The sequence below is a fragment of the Podarcis pityusensis genome (assembly GCF_964106645.2).
Source record: "Podarcis pityusensis genome assembly, chromosome: 8".
NCBI classification, from domain to species: Eukaryota; Metazoa; Chordata; class Lepidosauria; order Squamata; family Lacertidae; genus Podarcis; species Podarcis pityusensis.
Genome location: NC_138033.1, coordinates 53,897,943 through 53,913,358, shown reverse-complemented (window position 1 = coordinate 53,913,358; position 15,416 = coordinate 53,897,943). Strand labels below are relative to the sequence as shown.

Sequence of the window (15,416 nt, the reverse complement as noted above, 5' to 3'; positions counted from 1 at the left end):
GCAATGCCCAGCATCTCACATTGATCTACTGCAAGTCACTCTGCATGGAGCTGCCCTTGAAGGCAATTTGGAAACTTCGACGGGTTCACAATGCAGCGACCAGGTTACCAGCTGAGGTCTCATTGATGGCTCCTGTTTCAAAAACAGCTGCAAGAGGCATGATCACAGGTCAAGGACAGATTTCTGTCAGGTGTAAAACAACAGAGGTGGGTGCAAAGCAGAGCTGGGGAAGGGTGAGAGTCCTGAGGGCCAGAAATAATGGTCTGGGGGGCCACATGCATCTCCCAGGCCCAAAGGTTCCCCAGCTCTGGTTTAAAGTAAGAAAGCATTAAGAAGAAATGAGGTATTGCCCAGGGATCTGAAGCCCTGGGCTCTATTCTACTATAAACATCAATGAGGGTTTCCCCACGCCCTCCCAGTTTTCAAGTTATTGCATTGCTGAGTGCAAAAATAAGTTTCTCTCACCCCCCGCCCTGGGTCATACCAAACTGCAACATGATCAAATAAATGGCAGAAACCTCTTTCTTTGTTGTTATGATCCAAGTTTATTTGCCCTTATTTTCACCCCTTCATGGCCATGAATTAGCCAAATATCTACTTTGTCACTGCTTGCTTGGGATTCAAATGTGCCCTTGGGCAAAATGATGCAAAACACTGAACAAAAGCTACGGACTACAACTCTGCTCAGCTTGCAACTCGCTCTCCCCCCAGTACCCATTCCTGTGTCTAAGTTTACAGCATTCCAGCTAACAGCGGACTTGGGTGGCCGAGTGCCAGTCACGTTTCAGAAGAGGAACAGCACCACCCAAAAACAAGCTAGCGAATATAGAATGATGAGGTGTCGGGGGGGGGGGGAGAAATGTAAATGGGAGATGGCATAGGAATGGGAACTGGTCTCCGCAAGCCCCTGATGGTGTACAGTAAACATCTGCAGAGAGGAAAGATTTGAGGAGGATTTTTTGGGAGGGGGCAGGGGTTCCGGCCTGCACCATACAGCGATGCATTTTCCTGCAGTATAACTATATATCAGAGACACCCCACACCCTTCAACACATGATTGCTGCCTGTGAAAGCAACAGTCTTCTCTGCCCAATTTAGACACTTTTAAAAATACAGTTTTGGTCCTAGACACGAGTACAGCTTACACAAGAAAAGTGTATGCATGCTCCCAAAATGATAAACAATGCATTTCTAAAACACACCAGCCATTTTCATTACTTAAACAAAAACACTTAAAGGAAAACTTTGCAAACCATAGACAACAAAGCTAAAATGAGCACCTTGAGTAAAGCCAGATGTAAGTATACAACCTCCCCTACCTTGCCTATTTCCCTGGCAAGCCTAAAACATAGCGATGGCACGAGAGTCAGCCTCATTTCCAGAAAGAAACAGAGTCCAGCTATGTAACTAAAAAGTAGCGCTTGCAGCCTGAAGCTGGGAATGAGTGCCGGATTCTCCTCCCTGCCCCCTGGGTTGCTTTCAAGAGTACATGGTCAACTGCAGCCAGTCCTGGATGTTCATCTGGACTTTGCCATCGCCAGCCCTGTCCAGGGACTTGAAGGCTCGGAACATGCCATCCAGGCGCACCAGGCAGCTGATGAAGTTGTTGAAATCCATGCTGCCGTCTTCGTCGGCGTACCGGCGGATGATTAGCGCGTAGATCTGCTCATGTAGGTGAAAGCCGGCGGCCTTGAAGGCATCAGGCAGCCGGGCCATTTCAATGGTCCCCGCCGGGCCCATGTGCTGCTTGAAGACGCACTGCCACTTCTTGATGTTATTCCACAGGTATCTGAACTGGTAGAAGTCCAGCTTGCCCGTGGTGTCGCTGTCCATGACGGACACCATGCTCCGGCAGGTGTCCAGGCTGAAGCCCCCGCCTTTCAGGTCCTGGTGCCTGGCCATCACCTTGTTGAGGATTTCCATCAGCTCCGTGGGGCACACCTCCATGTCGTCGCCAGCCAGCTGGGCAAAGAGGCGGCGGAACTGGCGCATCTCCTCGCTCTCGTTGGCTTCCACATTTGCAAAATGGCTGCGGGGGGTCGGTGGCGGCTCGGGAGTGTACTGAGCTGCCGCGTCGCTGATGAGGTTGACGATTCCCCCGACGATCCCCACAATGTTCCCCGCTTTGCTTCCGCCACCTCCTCCTGCCAAGAGCCCCCCAAGGCCTCTCACCAGGGCTCCCCCAGCACCACCTCCACCTCCGAGGCCTTTCATGAGGGCTCCACCAGCACCACCACCACCTCCTCCTGCAATGCTTCTCAGTAGGGCTCCGCCAGCACCACCACCTCCTCCACCTCCTGCAATGCTTCTCAGAAGGGCTCCTCCAGCGCTACCACCGCCACCACCACCACCGCCACTGGTAGCGGTGTCCAACAAAGCCTGAACGAGGAACATGGCGAAGACTCGGAGAGACCCAAGCACCTTCCAAAAAGCTCCGAGGGCGTCTGAGGAGAGCACAGTTGGGTGTGCGCTACAAGAGCAACGGATCTGTCAAAGCAATTACCGCCTGCCATGCCCATACATGTCGTCTTTCACAGCTGGAATCCATGGGCGTTGCAGGACTCCGCCCTCTGCTGCACATGAACAAAGGCAGCTGCTTCTCACAGTGCATCGGCAGTTGCAAACCCTTTCCCTGGAGACGCCAGACTCTTTTTAACCTCATTCCCCGTTCCTCCTTCCTTGCACTGATTCTATGCTGTCCCCCTGCTCGCCCAGCAATGCATCATCTCTCCTCCTTATGGTAAATTTGGATTCTTTTTATTGAAAAAGAAGAAGACTGCATGAGGATTGAATTACAAGCACAGCTTCTGCAGGAAGGATTATGGAGGGAGTGGGGGAGCATGCTTACCCTGTCAAATAGGGCAAACAGCTGTTCAAGAGCATCGGAGACGGGCAGCTTCAGGTAGTTGGCAAACTCCTCGATTCCAATCCTGCCCCCCTTGGAGGTGCTGGCGATCGCAGCAAACTGGTCCAACTGCTCTCTGACGCTGTCCCATTTTAGACTATTGAAAGGGAAGAAAAAGTCCAGAGGCCCCACTTGCCATTAGTAAAGGCCACTGAGGGCTCAAAAGTAAAAGAAAAGTAGCAAAGAAGCATGCTCCTGTTCATGCCTCCAGCCAGCCAGCTAGCCAGAGCCATTCCATGCTCCATTCCATTCCATTCCCCCTTCACCTTATGGTTCTGTCTCCCCCTTCCTACAGTCAGCCAGAATCCCATGGCCACTAAACACACTCAATCCTGCTTGAACTATTTAGGATTATCCCCCTGCCCCATTATTTCCCTTGTACATCTGCAAACCCTGGAGTTCTTTATTGTGCATGGATGGATTAGCTACCCAAGGAGCCACATTCGAGTTTGCTATCCATATGCAGCAGGGACAGGGAGACCTGTGGCCTTCCAGATGTTGGATACAAGCAGAGCATCTTTCAAGTCAAGCATTCAACAGCCCACAAATCTTTCCTCTGAATCAAGCAAAAGCAAAGCACTTACTTCAGTTTCTTGCTGATTTTGGTGAATTCCACCAATCCTGCCTCCATGGGCAAGGTCAGCTGTCCGGCCGAGATCATCAGGCGGCAGTCTTCGTACGTGTGGTCCGTAGTGGCCACATCCAAAGCCCTGAAATTAAACATATGTATGACACCACTTTAGAAGGTAAGCTCATCTTCTTGTTCTAGGCAAAGTAAAAGCACTGACTTTATAAACTAGCGCTATCCTGAAAGATTTCACCATATTTGATTGGTTGTTTGCCATCAGTTAATGAGAAACAAAACTGCACTGAAAAATCATCAAAGAGAGTAAAAATTTTGGTGACCTTCTCTTGAGTGTGATGCAGGGCCTTTGATGTGCTCATGTTTCCTTTCAAGGTGGCTGAGGAATGTTTGATACACCATACATTTAAAGCACTGTACCACGTAAAACAGTTGTGGCTTCCCCCAAGAATTCTGGGAGCTGTAGTTTGTTAAGGGTGCTGACAGTTAGGAGACCTCTCTGTGAGTGACCCAGAGAGAAGGGATTTGGCTTAGGAAGAGTCCCGAGAGTTGGATAGAGAGTGTTGAAGAGTCTGGGGTTCTCCACCAATTATGTAGTGGCACTCACACAGGCTGGAAGGATTCAAGCCTGATATAATTTTACACCAGTCACCTGCCACCTTAAGGTAACCTTGCAAAAGGATTCCCACGTCACCTTGCCATTTTGTTACGGACTCCACTGGCAAAAAGGACTGGATCTTTCTTTTCTTCCTTGGAGGGAATGTAGACTGGAAGAAACTGAAATAATAATAAAAATGCAGTTACACAAGCCAGTAGAGTCTTAATAACCTAGGTAGGTTATATTTCAGGACTACTAAAATAAATGGATTTGATTTTGAATCCATTTATTTCAACAGGTCTAATGTATGTCAATTGTTGGCTATTACCTGTATATCTATTTATGTATGCATATATCAAATCTATCAATGGGTCTATATCATATCACTTTAAGCAGTCATAGCTTCCCCTGAAGCATCCTGGAAGCTGTAGTTTGCTAATCCGCACAGAGCTACAATTCCCAGAGTGGTAAAACAATCAACCCCTCCTCCCCTCCAGGAGCTCTGGGAATTGTAGCTCTGGGGTCCCCTAGCAACTATGAACACCCTTAACAAACCACACCTCCTAGGATTTTTTTGAGGAAGCCATGGCTGTTTCGGGTGGTATGATGCTGCTTCAAAAGTACAGTGCAGATTGGGCCTCTATATATCCATGCAATATACAAACTTGATGAAATCTGCTGGGGAAGATAAGCAGGTCTGCCAGTAGATGGCAGCACATCCATATATATTAAAAAAGCAAAATGCTCAACGGCAAAAATTAGCTGCACTAAAAACCTCTGTAACCAGTGCTCCCCCCCCCCCCAAATGTTTAGGGGTACTGTAATTTTCCTACTCAGATTGAAATACTGCCCCTCAATGAGGCCAAACTTAGATTCACAAAATGTTTAGGGGTATACGTACCCCTGGGACACGGGTGGCGCTGTGGGTTAAACCACAAAGCCTAGGACTTGCCAATCAGAAGGTTGGCAGTTAAAATCCCCGCGACGGGGTGAGCTCCCGTTGCTCGGTCCCTGCTCCTGCCAACCTAGCAGTTTGAAAGCACGTCAAAGTGCAAGTAGATAAATAGGTACCGCTCCAGCGGGAAGGTAAACGGCGTTTCCGTGCGCAGCTCTGGTTCGCCAGAAGCAGCTTGGTCATGCTGGCCACATGACCTGGAAGGTGTATGCCGGCTCCCTCGGCCAATAAAGTGAAATAAGCGCCGCAACCCCAGAGTCGGCCATGACTGGACCTAATGGTCAGGGGTCCCTTTACCTTTACTTTACCCCCAGAAAAAAAGCACTGTCTGTAACTATAACTCTTTAAATTAACTATAACTCTTTAAATTAACTATAACTCTTTAAATTAACTATAACAATGAATGGGATGGCTACTTCAACACAGTCGTGGCACAAGCCGTTTGGGGAAGTTAGCATTGATTTCAATGTGTGGGCTGGGAGCAGGTTTAGGCTTCCCCTTTCGCCATACAGCTATGCTGGTCTGGGGATATCAGGAGTGGGGGCTGGGGCAGAGGATGTGCAACAGTGAGGGCAGGCTAGCTGGCAAGGCGCTGACCCCAGCGTGTGTCCATGTCAAGACATGATCTACTATTTGAAGGTGGCTGCAGAGTATCTCTTATCAATACGCAAGGCCTGGATTCACAAAATGGATATACGTTTTCTTCTTATATACATAAAAAGGTAAGGCTGTCGTTGTGCAGCTCGCAATGGAAGATTTTTAGTGCTTCATCAGAATTCCGATTTGCATGAAGCCACAGTAGAGGATCACGGGAACAAAAGAGGAGGCTGGTTTTAAAATGGTGGTTTTAAACAACAGCAGAGAGTTGAATAAAGCAGGAGTGAAGGGACACAGCAGAGCTTTGAGGATATAGGGGGAGCTGGAAGGAGCAGCGGGGATGTGAGGGGGTTGGGTTAGGTATAAAGCGAGGGGGTTATGTCTTGGGAAGAGGTGGGCTTTTGGTGCAGGGGTTGGTGAGCAATGCAAGTAGGGATGGTGGCCCCAAGCACTACAATAAAAATGGTTTAAAAATGGAATATAGTTTGTTCCTTTTTCTGCAAAAGGGAAGGAGGAAGGGGGGGTACTGAAGTTTTAATCGATTTTAGCATTTCTCACATCTTAACATGCTAAGCCTCAAGTTTTAATTTTATTTATATTTTTCAGTGTTACATTTTTCAAAATCACATTCACATTAAAATAAGCATTTCCCCATCCATATCTTTCTATAAAATCATTTACGACTTCCCTTCTTCACCTTCCCTGGTTCCTTTAATTTTCTCACCTGATCAGTGTATCTTTCCAATTATTTCCAATTATTTCGGCAGTGGCCAAGGGTTAAACAACAACACGTGCTTTTTAAAAAGAAGAACATGAGAGTTTATTTAAAGCACAGGATTGGGGAGAGGGGCAAACCCTCTAGGTCCAATTTAGCAGGGAAGAAGAGAAAGGAAGCTTTTCTATCATTGCTCAATGTCAGTTCTCAAACATTTGCAATTGCAAACTAATTGCTTGCAAACTAATCAACACATTCAGGTTTAAAATAGCAGCATTTCTCTGGTTCTCACCTCCACTTCAACTTTTGTAAACAGCTGGCACAAAGTCAAGACTAATGCCTCCTTGCTGGAAAAGAATTAAAATAAAACAAAGGTTGCAAACCATTTTCAAATCAATCCATTTAAATGTGACATTTAAACAGCTAAGTTTTCAAATGCACATCACAAAGCAGATCTAAATATTTTTAGAAGGCACTTGTAATGATAATTAGGCTTTGCAATGAAGTGTCTCACATCCTTGCTAGTAATCCTTGCTACAGCCTTGAGATGATAGGCTATTTAATGCATTTTAACAATTTATGTAATTTATGCAATGCCTTTCCAGAGTGGCTGACAATCTGGACGCTGTAAACAAAACAGCATTATTATGGATGAAGCTGAAAGGAAAGGGGCTTGTTTAAGACCCCAGCCCCCATGGGTTCAAGTTATGGGTATGGTTCTCACAGTGGCCAACCAGATGCCTGGGGAAAACCTGAGAGCCGGACATGAGCACAGAAGCATCTCTCCCCTGAGACTTCCAGCAACTGGTTTTCGGAAGCATAGTGCCTCCAATCATGCAGGCAGAGTGTAGCCACCACAGGTAGTAACCATTGATAGCCGTATCCAGCCTACAACCCATCAACTCATCATTGAGTGCTTTTGCCTGTCCTTGAACTTGGATAATGTTTCTGGCTTACCTGGATGGAGGACAGGGAGGGAGGACAGGAAGGGATGAGTGACCTAGGTAATGTGTTGCTCCACCAACTTTCGCTTCTGGCCTTGCTCACTACCAGCATGTGCCCCACCCCACCCCCACCCCAAAGGTTGCTCAGAAGGGAACACAGCCCTTGGGATGAGAATGGTTCCCTACCGCTGCCCCATTAGTATACAATTGCTGCGATATAAACCTTCTGAACCTTCTGAACATGGCACCCATATCTAAAGATCTGTATATGCAGCACATACAAAGATGCTGCAACTACTATTGTCAACAGCCGCCGGCGATAAAAACGTTTGTCTTTAGGGTGGTGCCACTTACAAATTGTAGCCCTGCCAAGTCCACGTCACGGTATCCTAGAGGCAAGCAAATAAAATAAATGAATAGTTATAAACAGCTCGTTGGACAAATGGAAAGCAAAGCACAGCCGAGACCAGGACATGGGCCTGATTCACTAGCAAGTCTCTAGCAGGATACCTGTGTTTCTCCAGAGGCTGTGGACCAAGTCTCACCATCCCTGACCACTGGTCACCCTAGCCATGGTTGATGAGACTTGGAATCTAGCAACACCTGGAGGGCCACAACCTCCTCCCCTCCACCTTATCAGATGAAACAGAGGAGGAGACACAGAACTCACTCCAACAGCTCCATCAGGCCTCCTCTCCCTCAACAGTCACATGGGGACAGGAATATCACGAGGCTGTCTCAGTGGGAGAGGTGGCCAGCAGGACTCACTCACTTCATCAGCTTTGCCACAAGTCCACCTTCATCAGGCACCTCCTGCCCCTGAACTATGCCAACTGGTCATTATAAGAACAACTATATAAGAACTGGTGCCAGAATTTGACCACACCCATCATCCCCTCCCCATGCCTTTCTCCTTCTACAGTATGTGGTGTTTTTTCTAGGTTCTAAGCCTGTGGGCAGGGGCTGTCTTGTTTTAACTGTTTGTATATAAGTCAGTCTGGGAGCCTTTTTGGCTGAAGAGTAGGGGTACAAATGCTCTAAATAAACAAACAGCAAGAGCAGAAATTGGTTTATGGCTCCTGACAAGGGATGGGGGAGAAAATTTGATTCTGTTTGCACCTAAAGCAAAATTTATCACATTTGCACTGTCCAAAACAACACAAGGATTGAAATACAGGCATCTTTCGAATTTTGCGCTTATTTGAATTTCGCGATGCCTGTTAATGTCTGCAAGAACGCATGTGTTAGAGGGGAAATGTGTGCATTAAAATGTGTTAGTGAAAACAACATGCAAAAATGGTGTTATGTTAAGAGAAATTGCTGGTGAAATGTGTACATTCATCAAAACCACATTGTAAAAGTGTGTTCACGCGGAGAAATTCGCACTATCACTTTGAAGAATTTTCACGCAGATTTTTTTTTTTTTTTTTAAAGAAAACATAAATTGGTGCAGAAATGTAGAAAACCTACTTCAAGAATGGAAAAATGAGAGGCCGAGAGGGCTGGATCTGGCACATCCTCCCATCCCTACTGTGAACTAACAGACAAGGCACAGAGCGCCAGACCCAAAATTTCCAAACCATAACATACAGTATGAGTGCTGAGACTCTGGTCCAGGGAGGCAAATGCAGCCCCCTGAGTCTCTCCATCTGGCTCCTGCTTTGAACCCTCCTTGAATCTTTCTGTGGGGTTGGAATGTGTCCTTGAACTCTGAAAAATCTGTTTGCCTGCTTGCCTGAACAATAGGGGGGGTTACCATTTGCACCCACTGCTCTGCTCACTTTTGTCTCTGACCCTGCAGAAGGAACACAGCCCCCAGGCTGAAAATGGTTCCTCAGCCCTAACACGATATGAGGCAAGACCGCACAGGCCTGTCACGTTACCTCACAGGAGCAAATAACTGTTGTTTACTTAGATGTGGCAATGCCAAGAGGTTTAACTTGCAGAAACCACTGGTGGAAAAGCTTAACCAGTTTCCTGCCCTTGGTGACGGTGGTGTCTGTGGTGAGAGGATGCCAGAGTGTGCTCTCAGCTGTATTTCAGGTGGAGTTTTCTTCGTCAGCAGGCAGCATGACAGAATGCATAGAGGGAGCCTATCGTGGGATAGTTCGCACACCCAAATGGTGGTCTGCATGTGTGAATGGGCCATCGCAGACTCAGAACCACAGGCTGAACATTCAGATCACCTCAGGAAAACAATGCTTTTAGGGGCCTTGTCTACACTATACATTTAAAGCAGTATCATACCATCTGCCAAAGAATCATGGGAAGTGCAGTTTGTTAAGGTTGCGGAGAGTTGTTAGGAGACCCCTATTCCCCTCACAGAGCTGTAATTTCCAGAGTGGCTTAACAATCACTCTTCACAGGGGACTCTGGGAATTGTAGTTCTGTGAGGGGGAAAGGGGTCTCCTAATCATGCTCAGCACTCTTTACATACACTTTCTGGAGGTTTTTTGGGAAACCACAACTGTTAAAAGCAGAACAAAGCAGAACTTTAAATGTACGTATAGTGCAGATGTGGCCATGGTTTGTATCAGGGAAATGGCTCATTCTAGAGGGATTGCAACAAGTCAAGACTTTTGATTTCTTAAAGGGGTGGGGAATCTTTTTTTCAGTCCAAGGGCCATATTTCCATTCTGGCAACTTTCTGAGGGCCACATGCCGGTAGTGGGTAGGTGGGCCACAAGCAAAGCAAAATGTGTTAATATGCTCTTTTCTATTCTCTATCCAGGCTAGCAAGGGGCATTATCAGAGTTCAAGGACTCATTCCAGCCAGGTAGAAACACTCAAGAGGAATGTAAAGCATGGGCAATGAGGGATGTGGCCTGCGAAGACTTCTGTGGGCCAGATAATGAGTTCAGGGGAGCCACATCTGGCCCCCAGGTCTGAGGTTCCCTACCCAACTGATTCTATCAATAAAATAATTGGGAGGGAACTTACCAATTTATTTGGATACCGAAGGAGCACTGGTTGAACAGGAACGCCAGGAATAAAGGCCCCTGGAAATGCAAGCCAGACAAGAAAAATCACCACGGGGAGAAATTATGTGGACTATGGTTTGTGCCTAGGAATAATAATCAATGGACACCACCAACAAGAACCATTCAGATTAACATGTTGAGTTAAGGGCTTTCCATGTTCACTCAGATGCCCAAATCCCAGGAAATCACAGCTGTTAGGGACCACATCCTTAACAGACTTGTTATATGTTGGTGGATCTACTACTGGACAAGTTTCCTGATCAAAGGTAGATCACAACTGAAGTGCTATCACCAAATATGTAGTCAAAAATGAATTGGGTCTCCTAAAGCATGTCATGGTTAAAAGGTGCATCCCAGGTTGAAAAATGAAGACCACCAACCTAGGCAAATCTGATAGTATGGGATCCTGTCCCGGGGCCAGTTTCAGTTTCACCACTACCTTGGAGCTGGGTGGCAGTCAGCAGGAGAGTAGAGGGATTCAATGTTCACTGGAATAGACAGCTGAAGTCTGTGGAACTGTAGCCTGGGCTTTAAAGTAGGAGTCGGGAACTGCTGGTCATCCAGATGTTGCTGAACTCCCAGCACCTCTGGCTATTGGTCCAAGTTTTCTGGGGCTGATGGGAGGTGCAGATTGGCAACATCTGGGGAACCAAAGGTTCCCCATTCCTATTTTAAAGATTGCAATGGGGGGGGGGATGAAATTTATCAGATAAAGCATACATAGCTATACAGTTGCCACCTAAATCCCCTTTCTGTTTTGTTCTAAAGGCCCTATAACAACAGAGTGCAGATTGGTTCCAACTCCCTAGGCAGAAAATCACACCAACTCTTATGGTTGTCTATTGTCTTTTGGAAGTCTATTGTGTTGGTGAGATCTAGGCTCATTTCTGGACTGTACCACTTCAGACCACAAGAGGGAAGCTCTCCATATAAAGAAACATTCCTCACATACAGAAGACAGAACGTTGCCTTAAACCAAGTCAGATTACATCTATTCCAGAAATGGGCACATTCCAGTATTGTTATTTAGCTTTCCACAAGAACCCCAAAGGATCTACCAACCAGAGCCAGGTGTAAAAGATATACAGTTGGGATTAATGGGGCACATTTGAGCTCAATAATACTTTTTTTTTTTTTTTTTTTTTTGCAGTACTAGAACCTTGCATAAAAAGTTCACTCCTGGTAAGGAAGGAATTGAACTCATATTCCAAAGCAGACTCTCCTGATTTTATCCAGGCAGATCATGTGTTCACTGCTGTTCCTATTCAGAGTAGACTTGGAATAATTCCATTGATTTCAATAGGTGTACTCTGAGTAGGGCTAGCTAGAGGGTGGTGCTGTGGTCTAAACCACTGAGCCTCTTGGGTTTGCTGATCAGAAGGTCAGCAGCTTGAATCTGCATGATGGGGTGAGCTCCTGTTGCTCCCAGCTTCTCCCAACCTAGCAGTTCAAAAGCACACCAGTGCAAGTAGATAAATAGGTTCCACTGCAACGGAAAGGTAAACAGTGTTTCCATGCACTCTGGCACTCATCAAGGTGTCCTGCTGCACCAGTAGAAGTTTAATCATGCTGGCCACATGACCCAGAAAGCTGTCTGTGGACAAATGCCAGCTCCCTCGGCCTGAAAAGGGAGATGAGTGCCTCAACCCCATAGTCGCCTTTGACTGGACTTAACCGTCCAGGGATCCTTTATCTTTTACCTTTACCTTGCAACCCCAGAACTCTGATTCATGGGTCCATTTCAGACTCTGTAGCCTGGAGGCACCTCCTCCATTCCTCTGAAAAGGTTCATGCTTTAAATCTGCTTTTCAAATGTTACACACTCCCTCCCCCCCACCTCTAGCTTTTCAGCAGCAATGCATCTGACACAGCCTTCCTCACCTTGTTTAAAAGTGATCAGACATGAACGGTTTGTACAGGTACCTTCTGGGAAAATCAATACCTGGGATCAAAAAAAGAGGAGAAGACATGCATATTCCATTGATTTAAACTGTCCCACAAATTCAGCAATTCTTGTTCAAGACTCATTTGCCAATGGTTCCTTCAGACAGCAATGGGGGGGGGGGGAGGTGCACGTCTTTCTGAACCTTTCTTTCTTAATCTGTGGGCCATAAGATATTGTTGGACTCAAAGTCCCATCATCCTTGATCACTGGCCACAATGGCTGGGGCTGTTTGGAACAGTGGCTGGGGAAGACCCTACAATAACAGAACCTGTAGTGACACTCCAGGAATGCTGTCCTGTTTCTTGCAATACATATGCTCCAAAATCTGATGGAAGAGAAACAGGAACACCTTTATAACACCCCAGGTCTCAAACCATGGATCACTGTCAGAGCTTTCTGCCTCCATAACCCTGATCTAATTCTGCCTCTGTTGTTCCATTCCACTTTCCATATGCTATATCTGCCACATATTTTGGAAATGTGTTTGTTTGCTATACATTTGGACACCACTTAAGATGCCATAACCAAATGTGGCATGCTGGCTCCTGAGATAGCAGAGAAGGTTTTTTCCTATGTCTGGATATCATGGGGAACCATTTTGAATCAAGATCACTGACTGAACCTTTCAAACCTGCAGTTGTTGTTGTTTTTTAATCACTTTATTTGCTTTGGGGAGGGGGGAACCACCGAATATACATAATCATAAACATATAAGGAGCATTTAGCTAAGAGCATTGATTGAATCTATGTTGTACTGTAAAATATTTGTGCCTCCTTACTTACAACCAAAATTATTTTTGTTTATTAGTGTCATCTTTACAATTGTTCCACAAGAGTCCACATATGGATGCCGGTTATGTATTTTTGTGCTACTTGTTTAATAAGGAGATAGCATATCGTTTGGAACTTCTTTTCTGTCTTTTTTTGAAATTCTTCCTGTCGTTCACCTTTGGTGTCAGTTTTCCCAATGATGCAATTTTCTGAATTTGTTGGTACCATTCAGGCAGCAAGTTGTCTCCTGAAACTTACCAACTTCTACCTATTGTCAAGCGTGTCATGGATAGTAAGAATTGTAATGAGCCCTTGTTTGTAATGTTTTGACTTTCTTCATCAAATATAGATAACAATGCCACCCTGGGAACTAAGTCCAGTATCCGATCCATGATAAGTCACATTTCATAATATATTTTTTCCTGTATCTTTTCACAAAATCACCACTTATGAAAATAGGCACCTGATTTTCCTTAAGCTCTCCTGCATAGTGGGCTATTAGTACTTGAGTACAGGGAATCAGGTACCATCTATGAATAATTTTGAATGAGTTACCATTCAAACCACAATACCATGGGTGGTTTAACAGGAAATAGGGGGTCTCCTAACGACTCTCAGTACCCTCAATAAACTACAGTTTCCAGGATTCTTTGGGAGAAGCCATTACTGTTTACATTTGCATGAAACTACTTAAAATGTATACTGCAGATGGGGTTAGGTCAGCTGTTTACCTGGACCCCTACAGGGCAACAGGGCTCTCTCATTTATGCTTACAACATCCTCCATTTATCTCAGATGACTCCTTCATTTCTCAACATTTGTCATGAAGAGCCTGGAGGAGCAACTTGCACAACGATGGTTCAGCTTTTTAGCAGCTAAACCATCTTAAAAATCTTACCTGGGGCCATTGCTCCCCTGAAGTTGCTCGACGGGTTATTTCTTTGATTGTGTTCCTCCGAGAATCAGGATCGACACGGGACACCACAACAGGCTGGAGAGCACTGAGGATCCCTGTTTAATAGCAAAAAAGAAAGAAGGAAGGAAGGAAGGAAGGAAGGAAGGAAGGAAGGAAGGAAGAAAGAAAGATTCCTATCATTGTTGGGTGATACAAGCATTTCTAAGGCCCATCCACCCACCCCCAAAAATCTAAGAATTCTTTCTTGAGCCTAAGCACCAGTCAAAATCGGTTTATTTATTAAAAACATTTCTAGACTACCACCCATATCATGTGTGGAGGAGATGGTATAACAATATTAAAATACCTAACCAGAACTTTAGAATACAGAGAGGACCTGAGGACAACAGCACTCAACTCACTTGTGATTCCCAGAAACTGGTATTCAGAGGCATACTGCCTCCACCATAGAGGCAGTGAACAGCTGTCAAAGATAGGTGCCAATGATAGCCTTATCTTCCATGATATTGCCCAATCCTCTTTTAAAGCCATCCAAGTTGGGAGTAAGTTCCATAGTTTAACTTTATCCTAAACCTCCAACATTCCAGAGTGGGAGTTCTAGAGTTAAGAGAGAGGGAGGGGAAAAAACTGTCCTCTATCCACTTTCTATGCCATCTATATTTTTACAAACTTAAATGACGACACCACTTACTCACATTTTCTCTAAACTAAAAACTCCCAGATGTCACAAGCTTTCCTCACAGAGGAGTTGCTCCATCCCCTTGATCGTTTTGGCTGCTCTTTTCTGAACCTTTTCCAACTTTATAGTAGCCTTGCTGAGGCAAGGTGACCAGAACTGTACACAGTATTCCAAATGTGGTTGCACCATAGATTTGTATACAGTGGTACCTTGGTTTAAGAATAGCTTAGTTTATGAACAACTTGGATTAAGAACACTGCAAACCCAGAAGTAGGTGCTTTGGTTTGTGAACTTTGCCTTGGAAGCAGAACATGTTCCGCTTCCTGTTGAGTGTGTTCCATTTGTAAATTGAGTCCCCCGCCGCTATGGGAAAGCACGCCTTGGTTTAAGAACTCTTTGGTTTAAGAACAGACTTCCGGAACGGATTAAGTTCGTAAACCAAGGTACCACTGTAACGGCATTGTGATGTATGAAGTTTTATTTTCAATTCCTTTCCTGGAGATCCTTAGCATGGAATTCACCTATTTCACAGCTGCCACACACTGACAGGTAGGCCAGATCCTGAGCTCTCACTAGTGCCATTTTAATGGATGGCTAAGGGCTGCCCTCCTGTCAATCCGATGATGTCACATGACTTTATTTCAAAGGAAAGAATCTGGAGTGCAGTCCTGAGTTTACCCATGCATGGGTGACAAGTTGGCATGTCAAAACCAATGGCCACACTGTATGCAGTTGATGAGAGTTGGGAGTCCAACAACGTCAGGAGGACCAGAGGATTCTCCATCTCTTTTCAGAATGCTACATCATTCTGGATTTTGTTCTGTGAT

At 45.5% G+C, this 15,416-nt stretch overlaps 2 protein-coding genes and 1 long non-coding RNA gene across 3 annotated transcripts in view; all 3 read right to left on the bottom strand.

Annotated features, from left to right (window-relative positions):
- LOC308483058 overlaps positions 1–15,416 on the bottom strand; it is a 229,625-nt gene that overhangs the window by 8,755 nt on the left and 205,454 nt on the right. The gene's annotated exons all lie outside the window — the stretch shown is intronic.
- LPCAT2 (lysophosphatidylcholine acyltransferase 2) overlaps positions 1–15,416 on the bottom strand; it is a 36,260-nt gene that overhangs the window by 8,755 nt on the left and 12,089 nt on the right. Inside the window, exons 4-11 of the mRNA XM_081016584.1 lie at positions 13,893–14,005; positions 12,160–12,220; positions 10,238–10,296; positions 7,652–7,686; positions 6,646–6,700; positions 4,183–4,265; positions 3,490–3,615; positions 2,849–3,002 (exon numbers count right to left, since the gene is read on the bottom strand). Coding sequence (XP_080872710.1) covers positions 2,849–3,002; positions 3,490–3,615; positions 4,183–4,265; positions 6,646–6,700; positions 7,652–7,686; positions 10,238–10,296; positions 12,160–12,220; positions 13,893–14,005 — 686 coding nt within the window. The remainder of the gene's footprint in view (positions 1–2,848; positions 3,003–3,489; positions 3,616–4,182; positions 4,266–6,645; positions 6,701–7,651; positions 7,687–10,237; positions 10,297–12,159; positions 12,221–13,892; positions 14,006–15,416) is intronic.
- CAPNS2 (calpain small subunit 2) lies at positions 522–2,781 on the bottom strand. Its single transcript, XM_081016608.1, has one exon. It carries the CDS (start codon positions 2,392–2,394, stop codon positions 1,480–1,482), a length of 915 nt encoding a protein of 304 aa, XP_080872734.1. The 5' UTR covers positions 2,395–2,781; the 3' UTR covers positions 522–1,479.

Coding starts and splice junctions, on each gene's coding strand:
- CAPNS2 (XM_081016608.1), bottom strand. CDS start 2,394: ATGTTCCTCGTTCAGGCTTTGTTGGACACCGCTACCAGTGGCGGTGGT.